This window comes from Trichechus manatus, unplaced genomic scaffold, assembly GCF_000243295.1.
Source record: "Trichechus manatus latirostris isolate Lorelei unplaced genomic scaffold, TriManLat1.0 scaffold00268, whole genome shotgun sequence".
NCBI classification, from domain to species: domain Eukaryota; kingdom Metazoa; phylum Chordata; class Mammalia; order Sirenia; family Trichechidae; genus Trichechus; species Trichechus manatus.
The window spans coordinates 416,537-439,313 of NW_004444204.1; the positions used below are offsets into that span (position 1 = coordinate 416,537).

At 43.6% G+C, this 22,777-nt stretch overlaps 1 protein-coding gene and 1 non-coding gene across 3 annotated transcripts; one reads left to right on the plus strand and one right to left on the minus strand.

Moving 5' to 3' along the window:
- Positions 1-12,985: 12,985 nt before the first annotated feature.
- On the minus strand, positions 12,986-13,058 carry TRNAR-ACG (transfer RNA arginine (anticodon ACG)). Its single transcript has one exon. It is a non-coding gene; the product is annotated as a tRNA-Arg (tRNA).
- Positions 13,059-13,168: 110 nt separating this feature from the next.
- Positions 13,169-20,738, plus strand: PRMT5 (protein arginine methyltransferase 5). 2 transcript variants are annotated; one of them, XM_004389928.2, is made up of 17 exons: positions 13,169-13,508; positions 14,133-14,251; positions 14,565-14,650; positions 14,826-14,960; positions 15,413-15,525; positions 15,663-15,712; positions 15,938-16,101; positions 16,568-16,729; positions 16,905-16,982; positions 17,088-17,146; positions 17,236-17,358; positions 17,445-17,620; positions 18,230-18,339; positions 18,584-18,677; positions 18,839-18,955; positions 19,166-19,230; positions 20,203-20,738. In XM_004389928.2, the coding sequence occupies exons 1-17, from the start codon at positions 13,399-13,401 to the stop codon at positions 20,353-20,355; spliced, it is 1,914 nt and encodes a 637-aa protein (XP_004389985.1). In that variant the 5' UTR covers positions 13,169-13,398; the 3' UTR covers positions 20,356-20,738. The 2 variants fall into 2 exon arrangements, with proteins under 2 accessions (XP_004389985.1, XP_023580678.1); XM_023724910.1 differs by having other exon boundaries at positions 13,186-13,508; positions 20,206-20,724.
- Positions 20,739-22,777: the final 2,039 nt, after the last annotated feature.

Here is a 22,777-nt window from a genome sequence, read left to right on the forward strand (position 1 = left end):
TAGATGTGGTTGCAAACCAAGAGAAATGAACCAGAAATTTATAAGGTAGAGCCTAAGTAGGAAAGGCAGATTTGGTTCAGGCTTTGTAGAGAAGGTGAGTTTGGGATAGAATTCTGGAAAAAGCCACAGATATGGGCAGAAAAAGGGGAAGGAACAGTGTATTAAGGCACAGCGTTAGAAATGAACAAATCACATACCAAAGAAAACCTTCATTTTAAATGATCAAAAATTGAGAAAAATATCAATCGAGACTCCTTTGGGGAGCTAGGGTTTGAGAACTGTTTTAGATTTTCAACTGCCTAAGAAAGAAAAATGGCCTCCAAGGCCGTGGTTCACAGCTCTGGTTCCTTAAAGGGCCTAATGATGGGCAGTGAGCTATTTTTCATGTTTCCAAAATCTAGAGATATTGAACATTTGCCTGCAACAGTTCTTCACAAACTATTTTTTTAAAAACGTTTATTGGCTAAAAAAGTTTGCTTTCTAAAAAATTCAAACAAAACAGAAGTATATATAGTAAAAAGTAAAAGATTGCACCACGCACGCTCCCCACCCTCCAACATGCACCATTACTCCAGTCCACCTCGCCAGAGTAACCAGAGTGATTTGGTGTGTATAATGCTAGACCTTTTCCTATAAATATGCAAATATATGTACATAAATATTAGCTAATATTAGTATTAGAGTATGTTGTTGTTGTTAGGTGCTGTCGAGTCAGTTCTGACTCATAGTGATCTTATGAATAACAACAAAACACTGCCCAGTCCTGTGCCATCCTCACAATCATTGCTATGCTTGAGCCCATTGTCGAAGCCACTGTCAATCCATCTCATCTGTTGAGTTGATGGTTGTCATGGATTGAATTTTGTCCCCCCAAAATATCTGTTAACTTGGCTATGCCATGACTCCCAGTATTGTGTGATTGTCCACCATTTTGTCATCTGGTTGTGGTTTTCCTAATGTGTAGTAAATCCTATCTCTATGATGTTAATGAGATGGGATTAGTGGCAGTTATGTTAACGAGGCAGGACTCAATCTACAAGATTGGATTGTGTTTTAAGCTGACCTCTTTTGAGATGTAAAACAGAAAAGTGAGCAGAGGGACAGGGGGAACCTCATACCACCAAGAAACAACAGCCAGGAGAATAGCTTGTTCTTTGGACCCAGAGTCCCTGTGCTGAGAAGCTCCTTGACTGGGGAAGATTGATGACAAGGACCTTCCCTCAGAGCCAACAGAGAAAGCCTTCCTCTGGAGGTGGCACCCTGAATTCGGACTTCTAGCCTCCTAGACTGTGGAGAATAAATTTCTGTTTGTTAAAGCCATCCACTTGTGGTATTTCTGTTATAGCAGCACTAGATAACTAAGACAATGGTCTTCCTCTTTTTCACTGACCCTCTACTTTACCAAGCATGATGCCCTCCAGGGAAGGGTCCCTCCTGATAACATGTCCAAAGAAGGTGAGACAAAGTCTTGCCGTCCTCGCTTCTAAGGAGCATTCTGGCTGTACTTCTTCCAAGACAGATTTGTTCATTCTCCTGGCAGTCCATGGTATATTCAATATTCTTCACCTACACCATTAATTCAAAAACATCAATTCTTCTTCGATTTTCCTGATACATTGTCCACCTTTAGCATACATATACGAGGTGATTGAAAATACCATGGCTTGGATCAGGCGCACCTTAGTCTTCAAAGTAACATCTCTGCTTTTTAACACTTTAAAGAGGTTTTTTGCAGATTTGCCCAATGCAATATGCCATTTGATTTTTTTTCAAGTTTTTTTTAAATTGTATTTTAGATTAGGGTTTACAGAGCAAGTTAGTTTCTCATTAAACAATTAATACACATATTGTTTTGTGACATTGGTTGCCAACTGCACGACATGTCAACACTCTCCCCTTCTTGACCTGGGGTTCCCTATGACCAGCTTTCCTGTCCCCTCCGGCCTTCTCATCCTTGCCCCTGAGCTTGTGTGCCCATTTAGTTTTGTTTTGTTTTATGGGCCTGTCTAATCTTTGGCTGAAAGGTGAACTTCAGGAGTGGCTTCAGTACTGAGTTGAAAGGGTGTTCAGGGGCTATACTCTTGCGGTTTCTCCAGTCTCTGTCAAACTGGTAAGTCTAGTCTTTTTTTGTGAGTTAGAATTTTGTTCTACATTTTTCTCCAGCTCTGTCTAGGACCCTCTATTGTGATCCCTGTCAGAGTAGTGGGTGGTGGTACCAGGCACCATCTAGCTGTACTGGACTCAGTCTGGTGGAGAATGTGGTAGTTGTGGTCCATTAGTCCTTTGGACTAATCTTTCCCTTGTGTCTTTGGTTTGTTGTTTAATTTCTTGACTGCAGCTTCCATGGGTATTGATTGTGGATCCAAGTAAAATGAAATCCTTGACAACTTCGATCTTCTCTCTGTTTATCATTATGTTACTTATTGGTCTAGTTGTGAAGATTTTTGTTTTCTTTATGTTGAGGTGTAATCCACACTGAAGGTTGCGGTCTTTGATCTTCATCAGTAAGCACTTCAAGTCCTGTTCACTTTCAGCAAGCAAGGTTGTGTCATCTGCATATCACAGGTTGTTAATGAGTCTTCCTCCAATCCTGATGCCGCATCCTTCTTCATATAGTACGAGATGCTAACCCTCAGCTTTCACTGTCATACGGCCTTCGAAATCCCCTTCCCATCTATTCCACAACAGAGGTGAAGGGCACCTCCAGCAAATGCTCCATCTCCAGTCAGTGTGAAGAATGAAAGGACCAAGACAAACCACCCTGAGCAATGAACACTCCTTTTGCCCCACCCCCACCCGCGCCATGGAACAAATATTTTGAAACATTTCTTTACCAAACTATATTCATAAGTTCAGTAATTAATCTATTTTCCCATGAAATAACTAGAATTAACATACTTGATTTACTATAATACCAGCAAAAAACAAAGACACTTGAGCAAGATATATGCGCAATGATATTCAACGATGCATTTTTGTAATCGGGGAAATTGGAAACAATCTAAATATCTACCACAAAGAGAACAGTTAAATTATAACTATACCAGGAAGAAAATGGTTAAATTATAACTACACTCTAATGATTCATGAAATTACGGTTAAAAAGTATGGAAAGAATACTTCATGAAGTATTATAGTTATAATTTAAATTGTTTCCAATTTCCCCTATTACAAAAATGCTTCGTTGAATATCATTGCGCATATATCTTGCTCAAGTGTCTTTGTTTTTTGCTGGTAAATCAAGTATGTTAATTCTAGTTATTTCACAGGAAAATAGATTAATTACTGAACTTATGAATATAGTTTGGTAAAGAAATCTTTCAAAATATTTGTTCCATGGCGCGGGTGGGGGTGGGGCAAAAGGAGTGTTCATTGCTCAGGGTGGTTTGTCTTGGTCCTTTCATTCTTCACACTGACTGGAGATGGAGCATTTGCTGGAGGTGCCCTTCACCTCTGTTGTGGAATAGATGGGAAGGGGATTTCGAAGGCTGTATGACAGTGAGAGCTGAGGGTTAGCATCTTGGACCTCAGCTGCCCTCTGTCTCTCCCTCACACTTTTCAGAAGAGAGCTCTATCTACATTTACAGCCTCACCTTCATTCTTTCAGTAATACTTCTTTACTGCCTCTTACCACGTTTGATAAGTCTTATTGATTTTTCCTCCTTAAAGAAAGGTAAAGTAAGTAGCCTCCAGAACTTGGATTAGGATCGCACTGGGTTAAACCCTGAGGCTCTTGGACAAATAAAATCTGTTCCCTCAAGGTTCTTTGTGAAGGGTGAATATCAAGGTGTCCTGGGGAGTGATGCTGCATTCTTCCTCAGTCACCACAAATAGGGGACCCAGCGCCCCCTAGAGACCAGCCTGGAGATCCCCAAGGGAGAGGGGAATCCTTGAGGCCCAGCCTCCCTGTGCTGCCCCTCACCCCATGAAAAGTCTCTCCCCATTACCCATCTTGAAGGGTCTGGGCTAGGTTTTGTTAAAGGAACTGGCTGTTTCTTCGTACACTGAGGCAATGACAATATAGGAGTCAATTCATAATGGATGAAATTAACAATCTGTAGAAATAATTTACCCTGAAAGATGATTTGTATTTGAGTTGCTAAGGCCTGGTCTCAGGAAAATACAACTGAAGTTTAGAGAGACCTAACTGTACCAAGCCTGGCTGAAAAAGAACATGTAACCAAAAGCAAATGCTGAGCCTAGAGTTTAGAAAAGGGTCAGCAAGGTATTCCAGTTTCTGTCCAACCCTGACCTGTTTGAAAGAGGCACTGAATTGGGGATATGAGTTACGCCACTGGAGAGAACCACTACACTGGAGGCAGGAACAAGGCCTGGGTGCAAGCTCTTTCCATGAACCTGTCTATAAAGAACTTTGGAACTATTTGGTAATAGACACATTTTCTAAGCACTTTGCCTGTAATAAGTTATTTAATCCTCATAGAAAATTCTGAGGTAAGTACTGTTACAATCTTCAGGTTACAAATCGGGATAGTAAGGTGTGGAGAGGTTAGGTAGCTTGTGCAATGTCACAAAGCTGGTAAATTGAAGAGCCACGGCATAAACCAAAGCAATCTGGCTCCAAAACCTGCTGTCTGATACCCTCCAAATAGCATTATGTTTATTGATTTGGCCTTCCGGGTATCTCTGACTCTGGGAGGGGGATGCCCTGTATATCAGATGAACATTGCTGCCACTATAAAGCGCTATCCTCCCAAGTACACTGGCAATGAAGCATAAACACTAGTCTCTGCTAATTGTTCCAGGGAGTTGGAACCACATGGAGTCTGCTAACAAAATGGAGGCTCTAGGCCCACAAGTTGTGGCCAGACCCTAAACCAGTGCCCTGCCACCTTGTGAGACCAGGTACCCTGGCCAGTGGACATCCCTCCCCTGCCCCTGCCCACCTTGCTTCAGGCCATCATTCTGGACCCCTGCAAATCGTCCTAACTGCCCCTCTGCCCACCTTGCAAACTACTGCCAGATGAATTTTCACTATGATTTTGACTTGCCTTTCATAAGTGTTTTGTAATTTTCACTTTATTTTGTCATTTCTCTGTTCAAAACACTTCAGGTCTCTCCACTGCATACCACACACAGTCAGTCATATGGCTTGGCTGTAAATTCACGCCCTCAAGGTGCAGCTCAGCTTTCCATCCTTTCCCCTGCTACTTAAACTCTCCACTCACCCGAAGCTGCCCTGATGGGCTTACTAACCCTTTCATGCATTTCTATACTTGTTTGATTCTATCCACCTGGCGATAACTCTACGGCTCCTAAAATCCTATCATTTTTGAGGCCCACCTCAAATTCTGTTTCCCTCATTATCATGTCAGCTAGAAAAGCTCTATCATTTAAATCCCCACAGCACTTTGTTTGAATTCTTTACAGTGCTTATCATGCACTGCCTTGTCATCACAGTATTGGGAAATATGTTTGTTCCAATCTACAACATTGGAAGCTCTTGGAGGGCAGATTGTTGTAAAGCAGGGGTTCTTAAACTTTTTGGTCTTACGAGTCCTTTACTCTCCTAATGATTTTTGAGGACTCCCAAGAATGTTTGATTATGTGAGTTTTAGCAATAAATATTTCCCATTTTAAAAATTAACACTGAGAAAAATTTAAAGTGTTTATTAATTAATTGAAAAAAATAATAAGCCCTGAGGTGGTAAAAAGTTCTGGAAATAGATAGTGGTGACAGTTGCTCAACATTGTGATTATACTTATTTTCACTGAAGTGTACACTTTAAAATGGTAAATTACATGTTGTGTATTTTAGCACAATAAAAAAAAGAATCATCCCATGCATGTTAACATAACACATTTTTATGAAAAATAACTGTATTTTCTAAAAGAAGAAAAAATTTAGTGATAAGAGTGGCATTGTTTTATATTTTTGCAAATCTCTTTAACGTCTGGTTTAAGAGAAGACAGCTGGATTCTCATATCTGCCTCTGCATTCTCTCTGTGGTGACATGTTGTTTTTGGTTGAAGTAAACAAAGAAAATCTGACCCCACACAAACATGTAGAAGGTCCTCGCACACCGACTAAAAGGGTCTCAGGAACCCTCCAAGGTCCTTAGACCACATTTTGGGAAATGCTGTTGTAAAAGCAAAGCAATGGCTTGGTGTGGTTACATTAGTTCCTTTACGTGGCCTTTTTCCTCGGTTCTTTGGAAAAATAGCTTAGGAGCTTTTTTTCCCCTAAGCCCTGAGGAGTTACCTTTGCCCTAGTTCTTTGGAGAAGCAACTGGGTGGGGAAAGGGTAGGGGGTCTCAAGTTGTTTTTCTACCCCAGAGGGTTTGTTACTTTTGCCGAGGGGACTTCCTGGGTTGATTGACATTTTGTGAGTAAGCTGTAAACAACCTGATGGTGTGCTACTTTTGCCTGATAATTAACAAGACATGAATTAACTGACATCTCTTGGGTAATTAAGGATGGGCTGAACTCTGCTCTGGTGAGGGAGGCCCAACCTTGTAACTGACAAGGATTGGGATATATGAATGGCTGAAACCCTGAGAAAAATGCTGGCTAAGAGCTGGGCTGGCAGAGAAGCAGAGCCACATGGGAGCCAAGTGGTCCTGAAGCTGCTCTACTGGCTATGAGCTGGGCCAGTTAGCAGCAGAGAGGCTGAGAGCAGAGAGATCAACGGCGGAGAGGCCTGATGGTGGAAAGCTGCTGCTAGGAAAGCAGCAGCTGAAAGAGATGAGCAGGCTGCTATACTTGTTATGAGGGGGCCAGTTAGTGGCAGAGAAGCTGTACCCGCTGATCACTGGAGGCCTTGTGCTTCCTGATCCTAATCCTGAGTTGTTCCTGTTTCTTCCAAGTTGATTCTGATCCTGAGTTGTAGCCTAATAAATCACATAATTGTGAGTATGGTTGTTCTGTGTGGCCATTGCAATGAATTATTGAACCCAGCAAAGAAGTAGAGAGTGCCGTGGGGGAAGGGCTGGTATCAGAAATGGTGAAGAAGTTGAAGAGTGGAGGTATGTGTGACCTCCACCTCAGAGGAACCAGCTTTGTGCTGATCCTGATTCTTATCCCTCATGAATATAGGCAATTCCTTGCACTACAACACACTTGGGAATCAGAACTGGATTCTTATTCTGGTTCTTCCATTTAATTTAAGCAAAACTTTGGTCGAGACACTTAACGTCAGTTTTCTCACCTACAAAAAAGGTATATTGATAATTCCTACCTCACAAGATTATGTCCCAATAATTAAATGAGATAATATATTTTAAGTGCCTGGCATGCGGTTGAGTCGGTGTCTACTCATGGTGACCCCATGTGTGTCAGAGTAGTACTGTGTTCCATAGGGTTTTCAATGGCTGATTTTTCAGAAGTAGATCTACAGGCCTTTCTTCCAAGGCACCTCTGGGTGGACTCAAACCTGCAACTTTTCAGTTAGCAGTCAAGCCCGTTAACCATATGTACCACCCAGGGGCTCCACATGGTAGGGCTTCATAAATGTTAGCCTGCCTACAAGGACTATTATGTTACTGCTCTGAGGGGAGAGTGATTGCTGAAGGATGGACATCTATAGGAGCCTTCAGGAACAGAGGGCAACCTTGGTTAGGCCTTCAAACGAAAGAAGGGCTTAAACAAGCAGAAAGACCTGGGAGAGAGCATGAGTTTTTTATATGGAAAAAAAGTTTTCTATATTATATAAACATGCTCATTATATAAAATTTGGAAAATATGATTTTTTTCCATATAGTTGAGATCATTCTGTATGTACAATCTGTAATCTGTGTCACTCAATATCATAAGAATTTCCCTGTATTAAATTTTCTTTGACAACACCAATTTTAATGACTGCTTACGATTTCATTGCATGGATGATTTATTTAACCATTCCGCCATTGGATAGCCAAGCCGATGTTTTACATTTTTGTAATTATAAAAAAATGCTACAATAAGCATTTCTCTTAGTTCTAGGATAGCCTTCTAGAAGGAAAATTATAAATGATACGTCTTAAAGTTAAGATCCCGGTTAGATGACCTATGGTTATACTGCGTGTAAAAAACCCTTCTTAGGTGGGCAAGTCATTTAAACTCTCTAAGCCTGTTTATTCACCCATTTAAGGATAACCCTTTCTACCTTATAGGGTTCTTGTGAAGATTTAGGGACATCATCCAATGTAAAGTGCTTTTCATAGAGCCTAGCACAAAATAGGGGTTCAATAAATGTTAGCTGTTATTATTACAACAAATTAAATTCATATCTATAATTGCACACATGTATACACATACAAATGGTCTATTTTGAGGCTATTGGTTTGGCTCTTTTATTCTGTCTATTCATATACAAACTGCACATTGTAGCTCTTATTTATATATTGCTTGTTTCATAAAGGGTTTGAGGAAAGGTCTAAAAATAATAGAGCAAGTTCCCTTTCTTTTGTCCTCTTTGTTTGAATTTCCTTTGCTTTTTTTGTCTGATTTTTATTACAGATAAGCGGTATTTTATCAAGTAACAAAAGATTCCGTTAGAATTGTGATTGAATGTAAAAAGCAAGAAATTAATTTGGCAAGAATTGACATCTTTATAAGATTCATTTTTTCCATTTAAGAACATGGCTCATCTCTCCATTTTTCCCAGTATTCTATGTCTCAGTAAAATTTTGTGATTTTCTTTATATAGGAAAGAAAATATATTCTTCTATATATTCCTTACATTTTTCAGTAAAGTTACAGCTAAATACTTTATGGTGGTGAACAGGGAAAATACTAATCACAATAGCTAATGTACATTGAAGGCTTACTGTTTGTAGGGTAGATTCTAAATGCTTTACTATATTAACTATTTAATTCTCACAACAGTTTTATGATGTAAGAATTATTATTTACATTCCCATTTTATGAATGAGGAAACTGAGGTCAGAGGGGTTAGGTTCACATTGCTAGCAAATGGATGAGCAGGACTTTGACCTCTTGCCATCTGGCTTCAGAGGCCATGCTTGTAACTATCTTGTTATGGGGGATATCTTTATTGTGTCTTCTAACTGGTTATTCTTAGTATATAAGAAGAGTACAGATTTATTTTATAGTTGTCTTGTATCTATGCTGTTATTAATTCTCATCATTTAAAAATTGATTCTAATGAACTTTCTAGGTATACAATCATATCATCTGCGAACAATGATAAATTTGCCTCTTCCTTTCCAAAAGTTATGACTCCTTTTTTCTACTTCAAGTCTTATTATATTGGATTTTTCAGAACAATATTAAATAACTCAGTGATGAGACTAGACATGCTTGTTTTATTTCATCTTTACATAAGTTGTTGGCTTTATAGATACATATATACATACATATACATTCATGTATGAAGAATATTAAGTCTATTACAAATGTTTATAGAAAATGGGAATTGACTTGCCATGTTCTCTTTGGTAACTATTGAAAATGATCAAATGTTTTTCTTGTTGACTTATTATATAAATAAATTTCCTAATACCTAACCTTATGTTAATTCCTGGGATAAACCCTAATTGGTTGTAGTATATAATTATTATGTTCATATACTGTTGAATTTTATTTGTTAATCCTAAATATTTTTGGAATTTTATATTTATATTCGTGAGATTGGTCCATAGTTTTTTGTTTGTTTTGTATTTTGGTGCTACTTCTGACAGGTCTTTCTATTAGATTTATTCTGGCTTCATAAATAAATTGGGTAGTTTTCCATGTTTTTCTATTTTCCAAAACAGTTTCTACTTTCCATTCATTTTGACAGATAAATACTGTATAATAGAGATGACAAGGAAGAGAATGCAAATTGGCATAGATTATTTTGCCTCAGTAACTCTGCCACTTTTGTAGCTAGAGGACAGCCTTGATTGTGAAGAAGCAATTTGGAGCAGTAGGAGGGTCAAACAGGCCATTATTTTGGTGTAGAAGAGTGCAGCTGGCTGGGCAGACACAGAGGTGAGTAAGGGTGGGTCTGGGGAGGGAGTCGAGGGCTGAGAGAGGAGGGGAGCACAAGAGAAGATGAAAGGAGGGTTTACAATGGGCTGGAGGTATTTAAACAAGGACAAAAACCAGGATCAAGTAGAAGGACTGGGCCTGATAGTGAGAATGCTGGAGGGCCTGGTTGGCTCAAGTGGATTCTGACTCATGGTGACCCCATGTGTGCACAGCAGAACTGCTCCATAGGGTTTTCAAGGCTGTGACCATTCAGAAGCAGATGGCCAGGCCTGTCTTCTGAGGTGCCTCTGGGTGGGTTCAAACTGCCAACCTAACGGTTAGCAGTGGAGCACTTAACTGTTTACACCACCCAAAACCTGGTGGGGAGGATTATCTTGGAGTGAGTACTCCTTCCCTTCCAGAAGAGTCTCTACTTTTCTGTTGGTAGCCTGTTGGTCACTTACTCCCGTTTGAGAAAATAACACTATTTCTCAACCAGGGTATTTTCCCTTCTGTTCCACCATCTCCCTACCTCCATCCCAGCAAAAGCCTGCATCCTGTACTATAAAGGTGATTCACATGATTCTGAATACACGAGTTTAGCCTGGAGAGCAGAGCAGAGGGAAGCAAAGAGTGATAGCCCTCACCAACTTCAGGTTTTTGCCTAGGGCCAAGTCCTGTACAAGGTTCTCTACTTCTTTTTCAGTCCTTCCCTTCTTGCTCCTCTAAAGTTCATATAGACAGACCCACAGTTACATGCCGCTTTTTTATGGCACAGACCAGTGCTGTAGGATAGTGGAGTGAAATGTGTGTATGGAATTACGGGGAACTGCTCAGCATCATGCTTGCCACACAGCTGAGGCCATTCTGACTGGAAAAACAAAGACAACACAGGCAAATGAAACTTCTAACAACAAAAAACTTACTTTAAGGTTAGTCAGAAATTCCAGGCTCCTTTTACGTGAATCCTTTTGAAAATTAGTTTAACTGATGGCCAAACTGACCATTATTGTTTCATAGATTTTCCTCTCTCTTTCTCACCCATGGACGGGTTAGTTAACAACCAAAAGAGCAGCCACCAGCCTGACATCAGTAGTGAGATGCCAGGGACACAAATGGTCCACAATCCAGATAATTAGCTTCTGAAGGAGAAGTAACATCCAGTAAGTCGTCTGTGAATGTAGAGTTTGGCTGGGCACAGCTGGGGCACAGAATTAGCAGGCTTCCACAACTCTTTTTTACCTCTTAGAATGTCTGCAGAACCCTCACTGACTTCCTGTGGACAACAATCTACTGTAGATACTCCACCCTAAAGGAGGGGAGCATAACTCCCCACTCCTTAATTACAGTGCACAGTGACTTCCTTCCATGGAAAGGAGGAAAAAGAGTAAATTTACAGTAGAGAAACCTGATAAACACTACTTCAGTCAGGTGATCAAGGTCAATATCAACAGTCATAATCATGTTGCTAGTATGTACCCTTGATATGATGTGATGAAAATGGGACTTTACTTCTATGATCTTCCTCCCCAAAACCCGTAACCTCAGTCTAATCATGAGAAAAACATCAGATAAATTCTAGTAGAGAGGCATTCTACAGTACACCTGACCAGTACTTCTCAAAACTATCAAAGTCATCAAAAACAAGGAAAATCTGAGAAACTCTCTTGTCACAGCCAAGAGAGGAGCCTAAGGAGATATGATGATTAAATGTAATGTATCCTGGATGGGATCCTGGAACAAAGGACATCAGGTAAAAACTAAGGAAATACGAATAAAGTATGGACTTTAATAAATAATAATCTATCAATATTGGTTCATTAATTGTAACAAATGTATCATACTAATGTAAGAAGTTAAAAGTGGTGTGTGGGGGTGAGGGAGTGGGGCTATATGAGAATTCTGTACTATCTGCTCAATTTTCCTGTAAATCTAAAACTGTTATAAAAAAATAAAATCAATTAATTATAATAAAAGAGACCTGCAGGTATCAAATGAAGACTTAAGATGGGATAACAGTACCTCCAACCCCTCAGGCTGGGTGGGGCATTTCCTTAGATCTTTGGCTTTCGGGTTTTCCTCCTTTTGGGGCACTTACATTGAATCCAGGGCTCCTCGGAGGAGCGCTTATCCTATATATACCCTTCCCGTGTTCTCAGGGCTCTGTCACCCACAGGCTATGGTGATCTCATTCACTCTCATGACTTCAGTCACTACTTGTCGTCTGGTGACTTCGAAATCTTATCTGGTTCACATCATTGTTCATCCAACTTTCTATTACACAGCGCCCTCTAGACGTTCAATTCAGCACGTCGAAACCCAAACCCTAATTTCCCCTAAAATCTGCACCTCTCGTTTTTTGTTTCTCTCACTGAGAGGCCAGAACCCTGGGCATCACCCCAGACTTCTTTCTCACAGTCCCCTGTCAGTCGGTCCCTCAGTTCTGTCAATGCCTCCTGCTTAGGGCCTCTTGTGCTGTGTTCTCTCCTCCCCGCCTGAGGCCAGGCTTTCAATACGGTTGGGCCACCTGCCTTCAGGTTTTCCCTTTCCTATATTTTTCTTTGCTTGTTTCCTTTCCTTCTTTTCCGTCCCTATACAGCTGTTGACATGGGAAAACACATAGTTTTTCTCAGGCCTCACGCCAGGCTGCTCCATGGCTCCCCTCTATTGAGATCTCTCATCATGAATTATTTTTCTCTGATCTTTAGGGGTGTGTTTATTTAGCTTTTGTGTTTCAGACAGAAACACCAGGAATTAGTGGCAGAGTGACCACGGTCTATTTAAAAATGTAACATACAACGGAGGCAGAACCCATTTTAAGAGCTCCAACTATGTTAATCCAGTTTTCTCAGTGTACAGATGGACATAAAAACCACTTTTGAAGGGATAACTGGGAAAAGCTGAAATAAGATGGCTGCAGAATCTAATCAAATTAAGACATGAAATTAGAGTGTCAAAAGATAAGGCAGCCTGAAAATGTGTAAGAAAATAGTCACGGGGGGAGACTAAATTAAGCTCTTTAGGAGCACTTACTACATTATTACCTTACGGTATATAATAATAACTCCCACCTCATCGAGCCAGCCAGGAGTCGAACCTGGAATCTTCTGATCCGTAGTCAGACGCGTTATCCATTGCGCCACTGGCCCGAGTGAATAACCGCTTTCTCAGTGAAGATACTTCAAGCTTGTACTTCAGGGTTTCACGGGACCTGTAGTTTCAATGAAGTCTGCAATGTCATGAAGTATTATGGGAAATCGAACCAGACCTTGAGATTGGTGGATCTTCGGGAGACACGTCATACGCCACAGTGCAGCCCGACGATTGGCGGGAAGAGCCACACCCCAAACCTTCGTCTCCTGTACGAAAGCTGCAGAAGACGCTCTGGTTGTTAAGGCGACTCGTCCCGCCTACTGGGGAGCTTTTTCTAGGGTTTTTGATTGGCTGCTAGTATTAAGGAATCCCGGCGTGGACAGCGCAAGGAGAAAGATGGCGGCGATGGCGGTCGGGGGTGCTGGTGGGAGCCGCGTGTCAAGCGGAAGGGACCTGAATTGTGTCCCCGAAATAGCTGATACGTTGGGGGCTGTGGCCAGACAGGGGTGAGGGCCCGGACCTCCGCGAGCGGAAGCCAGGGTCCGAATGCGCGGACCGAGAGGGGCAGACTAGTCATCCCCCCGAGGCAGGGTTGAGGGGATCGGAGAGGGCAGGATGTAGGCGGGAGAACTCTCGGCTCCAAGAGCGAGAGAAAAGAAACTTACGGCGGTGTGTGGTCACTGAGCCAAAAGTCGGGACAATTGTTGGATAAACCCAAAAAGAGGGAGTAGAGTGGAGATTATTGTCTAGGAGTGGGAGAAAGTGTTAGGGGGCAAGAGAAGAGAAAAGAAAGGGGAAGCATGGCAATGTTTGGGCAGATTTGAATGTGACAGCCCTGGAAGGCCAGTGACAGCAGAGTAGAAAGAATTCTACTTGGCTTGGATTTCCATCTCTTCTCCTTACTCATCTTTTCCATGTCTGTTTTTTTTTGGTTGGGGGGGCTGGTATTGAGGCACAGTGCAGCGGAATTGATATGCTCCAACGTGGGCAGAACTCAGCAGCCCAGTGGGGTGACTGATGGCAGCTGAAAGGGCTCTGTGCAGAATTTAGGTAGTCTAAATCCAGTTGCTTGGACCTCTGGGCACTGCTGTTCTCTTTACATGATGACTCTGGGTCTGTCGCGGTTGTAGGTTTGATTTCCTCTGCATGCCTGTCTTCCACCCGCGTTTCAAGAGGGAGTTCACTCAGGAACCTGCTAAGAATCGGCCTGGTCCCCAGACACGATCTGACCTACTGCTGTCAGGAAGGGGTAGGGACCATCCCATATGCCCCTTAATTATTAGAGACAGTAACAGCTTCTACTTTATCAGAGTCCTCATTCTCCTCCTTTCCTGACTTGGGAATACTGATTAGTCCCTGGGATACAGACACTCTTATTTTCTCCGTGTTTACTTGCTAAAAGCCTTAGTTCCCTATTTTAGATCAAACTATTCTATGTCTGTGATAGAAAAAGTCCTTGTGTCTCATCTCTACTCTCTATTCCCTGCTAAGAAAGAAATTTAGCAAGAGTAAAGTGCTGAAGCTCATTCAGTCTTTGTCTTTTCCTGGCTGGGGGATTGCAGACTGGAATACACTAATCGTCGGAAAGCTTTCTCCATGGATTCGTCCAGACTCAAAAGTGGAAAAGATCCGCAGGAACTCGGAGGCGGTAAGGGTGTTTCACCTCTCCACTGGATCTTTCTAAGGATTAGATCTGAAACTGAGCTGAGTGGGGAGAGCAGTTTATCCTGTCATAACTTGGTGAATCAGGTGTCTCATACAATGGAGTTAAAGCTATTTGGGTCGCTGGCTCTTAACCTTTTCCTCTTGATCTCTGTGTCCAGGCCATGTTACAGGAGCTGAATTTTGGGGCCTATCTGGGTCTTCCAGCTTTCCTACTGCCCCTCAATCAGGAGGATAACACTAACCTGGCCAGAGTTTTGACCAACCACATCCAGACTGGCCACCACTCTTCTATGGTATGACTGAGGGCTCTTTTCCTACTGTATAATATGGTAGTCTGCTGTGCTAAGTATCTTTATGCCCAGCTATTCAGTGGAAGGTGCACTTGACAGAATTAAAACGTCAGTACTGCACACCCCCAAAATAAAAATGGTATGCAGAGAGTTATAAAACATACAGAATGTATAATATTTTATGTCTGGAAACTTAGAATTGAAATAAAGGAAAGGCAGACATTTCCAAAAGGACAAACACAAGATACCTGTCCTTATGTACATGTTGTTTGGTGCCGTGAAGGCACTTCTGACTCATAGTGACCCTGTGTACAGTGATCTTATGTACACGTACACAATCACAAATTGGGAAAAGCATATAAAGGTATTTACTTGAGGTCTGAATCAAGATCTTTTTAACTGGGGGAAACTTTGTGGACACAATGAGTTCTAAATAGGGTGCCTGTCACGTGCAGTTCTGGATGCGGGTCCCTTTAGTGGCACCAGAGGACCTGCGGGATGATATCATCGAGAATGCACCAACTACACACACAGAAGAGTATAGTGGGGAGGAGAAGACGTGGATGTGGTATGTCTCGTTTTGGCGCATCTATATATAGGGTGAGGGGAAGTACAGGTGGAACCTTTAGGGAGGTCTCCTTTCAGCTTGGTGACTGGTAGGCTTTATGAATTTGACTGTATGTTGCTGTATTTGCCCCCGGACAGGTGGCACAACTTCCGGACTTTGTGTGACTACAGCAAGAGGATTGCAGTGGGTAAGTCCATGAGGTTCTTGGGGTAGTCATCCCCTCTCTGACCACCTATGAATAGGAATTAGGAGTTAAAGTCTCATGTGTACTTGGCTGCTGGGCAGTTTTGCTACTTTCCCTGCACCCGAGTCAGCCTTGCTCTTAAGAAAATGAGTAAACAAACCCAACACAAAGGAGCAAAGAAGGGCTTCTTGCCTGGCAGTTGACAGGTCTTTCTTTTTCCTTGTCTAGCTCTTGAAATTGGGGCTGACCTCCCATCTAATCATGTCATTGATCGTTGGCTTGGGGAACCCATCAAAGCAGCCATTCTCCCCACCAGCATTTTCCTGACCAATAAGAAGGGATTTCCTGTTCTTTCTAAGACGCATCAGAGGCTTATCTTCCGGCTCCTCAAGGTGGGTGGTAGAATGGTTCTAAAGATGATCCATCTGATTCTCTTGCCTTATTCACATATATGTGTGATGCTTTTTTCCTGTGGGGCTGACACTTTTCCTCTCTGGTTTCTGGAGAGCAATTTCAGCAAAGTTGGTGTCGAGAGTGATAAGGCAAATGGCAGTAGGAGCCCCAGAAATCTTTCAAAAGGAACCAGACCTCATGAGAATTTTGCAAAAGCTTTCATTTAAGAAGTTATAGCAAAGATCCTTGGGGCCTTTTAAGCCACGATGATCCTTACTTAGCGTAAGAAGACTGTATAAGTTCATTGAATCCTCATACTGCTCATTCGTTGTTGGTGGGGGCATAAAGTGGAGAACTACTCCTGTGGCCTTATTTTATGCAAGAATCTTTGGCCGTAAACCATACAAATACCTCCAGAATCTTGGTTAGAGGCAAGATGGTCTGATGGTCTGATTTCTTTCACAGCTGGAGGTACAGTTCATCATGACAGGTAGCAACCACCACTCAGAGAAGGAGTTTTGCTCCTACCTTCAGTACTTGGAATACTTGAGCCAGAACCGCCCTCCACCTAATGCCTATGAACTCTTTGCCAAGGGATATGAAGACTATCTGCAGTCCCCACTCCAGGTGGGTCTGGAGTGCATGGAGAGGGGGAAAGCGATGGTGGGGATGTCTCTTGTGAGTAGGTGTCCTGAATCCCTTCCAAAACTCAGGAGGCAATGGGAAGATTTTTGGTGTTCTGGTGCATTGTCCCTGCCAGAAACTAGCTAACTTACTTGGCCTTTTTCCTGTCATTCATTAGCCACTTATGGACAATCTGGAATCTCAGACATACGAAGTATTCGAAAAGGACCCCATCAAATACTCTCAGTACCAGCAGGTATAGTGTGGGTCCCAGGTTGGGGCAAGCACAAGACCAGGGTGATCTGGGTGAGATTGGGATTATAGCCAGGAGTGCTGCTGAGGTCTTCTCTCCTTCCCTTAGGCCATCTATAAATGTCTGCTGGACCGAGTGCCAGAAGAAGAGAAGGATACCAATGTCCAGTGAGTGCTGTCCCCACAATCCCAGGGATCCCAGGGACTTGCATGCCTCCTCTGTATGCAAGTCCACTTGACTCTTCGTCCTTTCTAAGGGTGCTGATGGTACTGGGAGCAGGCCGGGGTCCTCTGGTGAATGCTTCCCTGCGGGCAGCCAAGCAGGCTGACCGGCGGATAAAGCTGTATGCTGTGGAGAAAAACCCAAACGCTGTGGTGACGTGAGTAGCAACCTGCTTATTTGGAAGTTTGTCCCTGCTGCCTACTTTCCTCATTGGTATCCTCATTTGTATTTTCTCTGTTTTAGGCTAGAGAACTGGCAGTTTGAAGAATGGGGAAGCCAGGTGACAGTAGTCTCTTCGGACATGCGGGAATGGGTGGCTCCAGAGAAAGCAGACATTATTGTCAGTGAGCTTCTGGGTTCCTTCGCTGACAATGAACTGTCACCTGAGTGCCTGGATGGAGCCCAGCACTTCCTAAAAGGTGTCTCCAAGCTGGGGTGTACTGAGTAAGGGGAATGGATTATCAGGTGGGAAGGCTAGTAGGGGTTGAGGGCTGTGATGGTGGGTGGGGCAGCAACCTGGGAGGAGGTTCCAAGATTTAGGGGAAGGTGGGTTGGACTTAGGGTCAGATCATATGGGTTTGAGACCTGCTGCTCTGCTGGCTCTGACTTTAGCAGATGAAGTAACCTCTGAATATCAGTGTTCACATCTGAAAAATGAGAAGAAGACTAGAGCAGAGGTTTTTAATCTGAGGTCTGTGAGCTCTCTGAGCTCATGTGATATGCACCTTGGGTTTAGCTTTCATCAGAATCTGAAAGGGCTGTGTGACCCACAGAAGTTATGAACCCGGGAAAGAGTTCTCTAATATTTTAGATCCCTTCTAGTTTTAATCTTGCATGATTCTGTAAGTGGAATCCCCCATGACAAGCGTTGGGAGCAGGCCAGCCCTGGAATACTTCTTCCTGCCATGCCCATGCCAGCCTGGATCTGTTTTGATGTGTGTATGGTGGGGGGACAGGTGTGAACCTCAGTTAGTACAGACAAGCCATTTCCATCCCTTGGGAACTAATTTGACCCTCCTGCCCTGCAGATGATGGTGTGAGCATCCCTGGGGAGTACACCTCCTTCCTGGCTCCCATCTCCTCCTCCAAGCTGTACAATGAGGTCCGAGCCTGTCGGGAAAAGGACCGCGACCCTGAGGTAAAGAGCCACTCTCTTCTGGAAGGAAGCAGTTCTCTTTACTCCTTTTTCTATATTAGCTTCAACTGTTTTCTTCTACTGGAGAAGATGAAGAGGTGAGGGAAGAAATGGAAGTAGGGGATAGCAGTTGAACTGAAACTGTTTTTATCTTTTTCTGCGCCCCTGAGACTTGAGCTGCTTTCCCTGGGAAGTAGGTATCTCCTGCCTGTCTTCTCCAGCTCTAGCTCTCTGTCTCTTGGGACAGGCCCAATTTGAGATGCCCTATGTGGTGCGACTGCACAACTTCCACCAGCTATCTGCACCCCAGCCCTGTTTTACCTTCAGCCATCCTAACAGAGGTAAGTTCCTGCATGGTTGTCGTCTGACAGGATGGGGGTGAGCACACCCTCCTGGTTTCTTCCCTTGCTGTTTAGGTGTCCCTTCGTGGTTCTTGCTCATGTTTTACTAAGCTGTCTAGGGCTCCTAGCTCCTCACCACCCACACAACTCTTCCCTGACAGATCCTATGATTGACAACAACCGCTATTGTACCTTGAACTTTCCTGTGGAAGTGAACACAGTGCTGCATGGCTTTGCTGGCTACTTTGAGACTGTACTTTATCAGGACATAACTCTGAGTGAGTGGGGGCAGTGATGGTAGGGTATGAGGGTGTGCTGCCTGGACAGCTTATGTACATGTTTCATTTGGATTCAAGGGGAGTCCAAGGGTCAGTGAATGAAGACTAGTGATTACTTGTTTCTCTGATCATAGTAGAGACCCTCTTCCAACAAATGCAGAAGGCATAGCTGTGGAGACCTCAGTTTTTTTCATTATTTTGTCCACACAGGTATCCGTCCAGAGACTCACTCTCCTGGGATGTTCTCATGGTTTCCCATCCTTTTCCCCATTAAGGTAGGAGTCACATTTTTAAGACTCGGTAGGTTAACGGGAGCCCTGGTGGTGCAGTGGTTAAGAGCTCAGCTGCTAACCAAAAGGTCCGGAGTTCAAATCCACCAGCCACTCCTTGGAAACTGTATGGGGTGGTTCTCTGTTCTATACGGTCTCTGAGTCAGAATTGACTTGACTGCAACGGGTTTGGTTGGGTTTTCAGGGATGTTAACAAGGAGTAACTTTTTGCCACTGGTGTTCTATCCCTTCTCTTCTCCCAGGATGACACTTGGCTGTGACCCACGTTATCCTGCTCTCACATGCTTTTGGACCACTGTTGTAGGTGTTTAGATATCTATAGTGACCTTCAACCTGGCCTCCTCACGTCTACTGTGGTTCATCTTCTGCCCATTCTCTACTTTGAGCAAGAGTTTTCTTTTAAAAACTCAAACCTGATCATACCTCTCTTCTGCTTAAAATCCTTCAATTTCTTCCCACTGCCCTTAGGATAAAGATAAAAATCCTGAACATTGCGTGTAAGACTCAGCACAATCTAGTTCTTGCGTACCTTTTCAGCTATTGTTCTCCTTGATTATATTTCTTCAGCCCTGTGGACCTTGAATACTGTCTTTTTTCCTGCCTCAGGCTTTCACATCTTTTTCCTCTGCCAGGAAAATTCTTTGCTCATCTCTTCACCCCGTTAAACTTATCTTTCAGGTCACTTCCTATTATCAGATAAACTTTCCCTGCGCTCCTAGACCAATGAAGCTTTACCAATCCCTTTCATAGGTACTTTTTCATAGCACCCTGCACATGTTCACAATACTCAGCATACTTTTGATTATTCGTTCACTGTCTCATTGTTCAGTGTTTTAATAGACTTCAAATAAGCTTCTTGAGTGTTAGGATAGTCTTTCATATTTATGCAGAGCTCAATACATTGCCACATATTATTCATTAGCCTCACCCTGAACCTCTTTGTCTCTCTTCCTACAGCAGCCCATTACGGTGCGTGAAGGCCAGACTATCTGTGTGCGTTTCTGGCGATGCAGCAATTCCAAGAAGGTGTGGTATGAGTGGGCTGTGACGGCACCAGTGTGTTCTGCCATTCACAACCCTACAGGCCGCTCGTATACCATCGGCCTCTAGCCCTGCCTGCAAATATCCACAGTCTTGGAAGCAGCTTCCGGTTCTGCTCCTGTAGCACAGAAGGTGTTGTACATCATTGGGCTGTGAGTCCCTTTGCCCATCAGAGAGGAGTATTTCAGTCTGCTTTCCTGCCTTACATCAAAGTGGGCAAAGGATAAGAGTTAATTGCAGGGTCCAAGCTACCAATCTGTGAAGATTTCAGGCCAGGGCTTGAAGAATTATTGCTGAGTCTGAAGCACTCAGCCTCAAGAGCTCCCTGGAATAATTCTGAGAACATTTGGATTGAACAGATTTTCAGCCCTTTCCCTACCCATCTCTGTTCCTATTTTGATGGTTTTGTGTTGGAGGAAATACAAATAAAGTGAAGTTATGGCCTTTCCTGCTCCAACCCCACTGCCCGCTGACTGCTTTCTCATACCTCACTTAGACCCACTCATATTTAGATCTGTGCCCTTATGTTGTCCAAGACCCAAAGGGGCCTAGCTTTATTCCCTGTTTAAGAAGCAGAGTGACAACTCTTGGACTTCTGGATATAGGCCTTCCTGACCAGCTACAGTGAGGTCTTGTCTATTAGGACCCTTGCTTAGGTTTTTCTGTAGGGAGGCATAGAGTTTGCAGCCTTGGTGGAAAATGAGGTAGGGAAGTCAGCTTCCCTCTGCCTTCCTGAGCTGCTGCACGGCCAGTTCTTTTGTTACCTTTTGGGAGGAACCGGAAGTCTCCAGTGATAAGCCACCTATTTGACTAAAATCACAGGGTTAGAGTTAGAAGTCCTAAGAGATTATCTAGTCCAATTCCATTTTACAGAGAAGGAAGTTGAAATTGGTACAGTGCATAATGTTAGTATTCCAGATCAGGACTGGAACAGAAGTCCTCTGACTCTGGCTCACTCCATGTAATAACCAGCTATGTTTTGGGCAGCTGTGTTAGGCAGCTGAAGTCTCTACGGCCTCTGGAAGCCCTTGGAATGTGAGGGTGGGCATCAGTTCTTCTTTTTCTGGTTAGAGGGCTGAGCTGCTTCAAAAAGGAGACACCAGAGAAACTCTTAGGTTTGCCCTTGCAGTGGGAAGTGTATAGGGCACTGATGAACTGAAGGTATGTGACCCGTGGGACCAGGCGATGATGATAAGGCTGGCTGTGGAAGAAGACATCTGTAGCAAGACCTACACGTCCCAGGCATTGAAGGCTGGAGGAAGGGGGGGGGGTAGACAGCCCGCAAAGGGCGGGAACGTGGAGTCTAGCATCCTTCCCGTGGTGAAACAAACGCAGTTAACTCCACAAAGTTGTCTTGGGAAGACCGACATGACCCCTTCAGCAAACTTGTAGGATCGGCCATTGACATCTGTAGTACCTTCTCGTTGGCTCCACCTATCGCATTGACTTAGTCAACCCTAGCGCCTGGAACGGGGAGTGGATCGTTTCCTGTATCCTTGGCCTTCCGCGTGTCATTTAACCAATGAGAGACTGGTGGGCGGCTACGAAGGATGTTGAATTTCTGACAGGTTAGCCAATCAATGGGAACTTGATGGTTGCTAAGAAACATTTGAAGTTGGCTCCCCTAGGCTTTTAGCCAATGGAAAGCTGTACTCTGGACTGTTGCCAAGAAACCAATGAGATTGGTTCCACAGCCGAGTAAGTGATGCGGCGCATGCGCAGATTGGGAAAGGTGCCGGAAGACGGCGGAGCTGCCGCCATTTTGCGGGAAGACGAGCAGCTGTAGCTGCAGTGCTGCTTTTATTGCTGAGACTCTGAGAAATAGCCGGGCTTGACTCCCCGTACACTCCCAAAGGAACGGAGAGAACCGGGATGCCCCTGCGGGGACCCGGCACTGGTGAGAAACCCCGAAACCCAGTCCCCCACCTCCGCGACGTCACCTATGCGTGATGTTGCCGCACGGCGCCTCCCCCTGACGTCACAGGCAGAAAATGACATCACGAGCAGAGTCGGGCAAACTTAAAATAAAAAGCTTTTTTTTTTTTTCCCCCTTGTGTGTTTTGATCTGGAAGTGTTCAGTATTTATATGTAGCCCACTGGCATGATTTTAGGGATCGGCACCCTCGTGGCACTCTTGTACGGCTAAAGATGCTATTTCAAAAGAATCCCAGTGACTTCGATCTTGGTCTCTTTCGAGTCCCCGTAGCCATTCCACGTACATCGACCCTCCTTGGCCCTGGGAGGACACAGGTTTTCAGCTTCTGGTACCACCACTCAGAAATGAGGGAGTTGAGATTTCTTCCTCAATCTCCGTTTCACTTGGAGGCTAATATTCACTACGGTGGCCTCTATGGGCTTTCATCATCTTTCCTTTTTTGACCCAACATTTAGTGGTGGTAGAGGCGTATACTGTGGCCAGAGATGAGGTTTGAACGCTAGGACACTGGTCCTCGCAGTGATGGACTATTTTTTAAAGAGTAGCCTTGATAAA

What these genes read in the sequence shown, in the direction of transcription:
- PRMT5 (XM_004389928.2), top strand. Translation starts at nt 13,399, where the DNA reads ATGGCGGCGATGGCGGTCGGGGGTGCTGGTGGGAGCCGCGTGTCAAGC. An exon ending in TCCGCAGGAACTCGGAGGCG is followed by an intron (nt 14,651 to 14,825) that starts GTAAGGGTGTTT and finishes CTCTGTGTCCAG; the next exon opens with GCCATGTTACAGGAGCTGAA. An exon ending in AACCCAAACGCTGTGGTGAC is followed by an intron (nt 17,359 to 17,444) that starts GTGAGTAGCAAC and finishes TCTCTGTTTTAG; the next exon opens with GCTAGAGAACTGGCAGTTTG.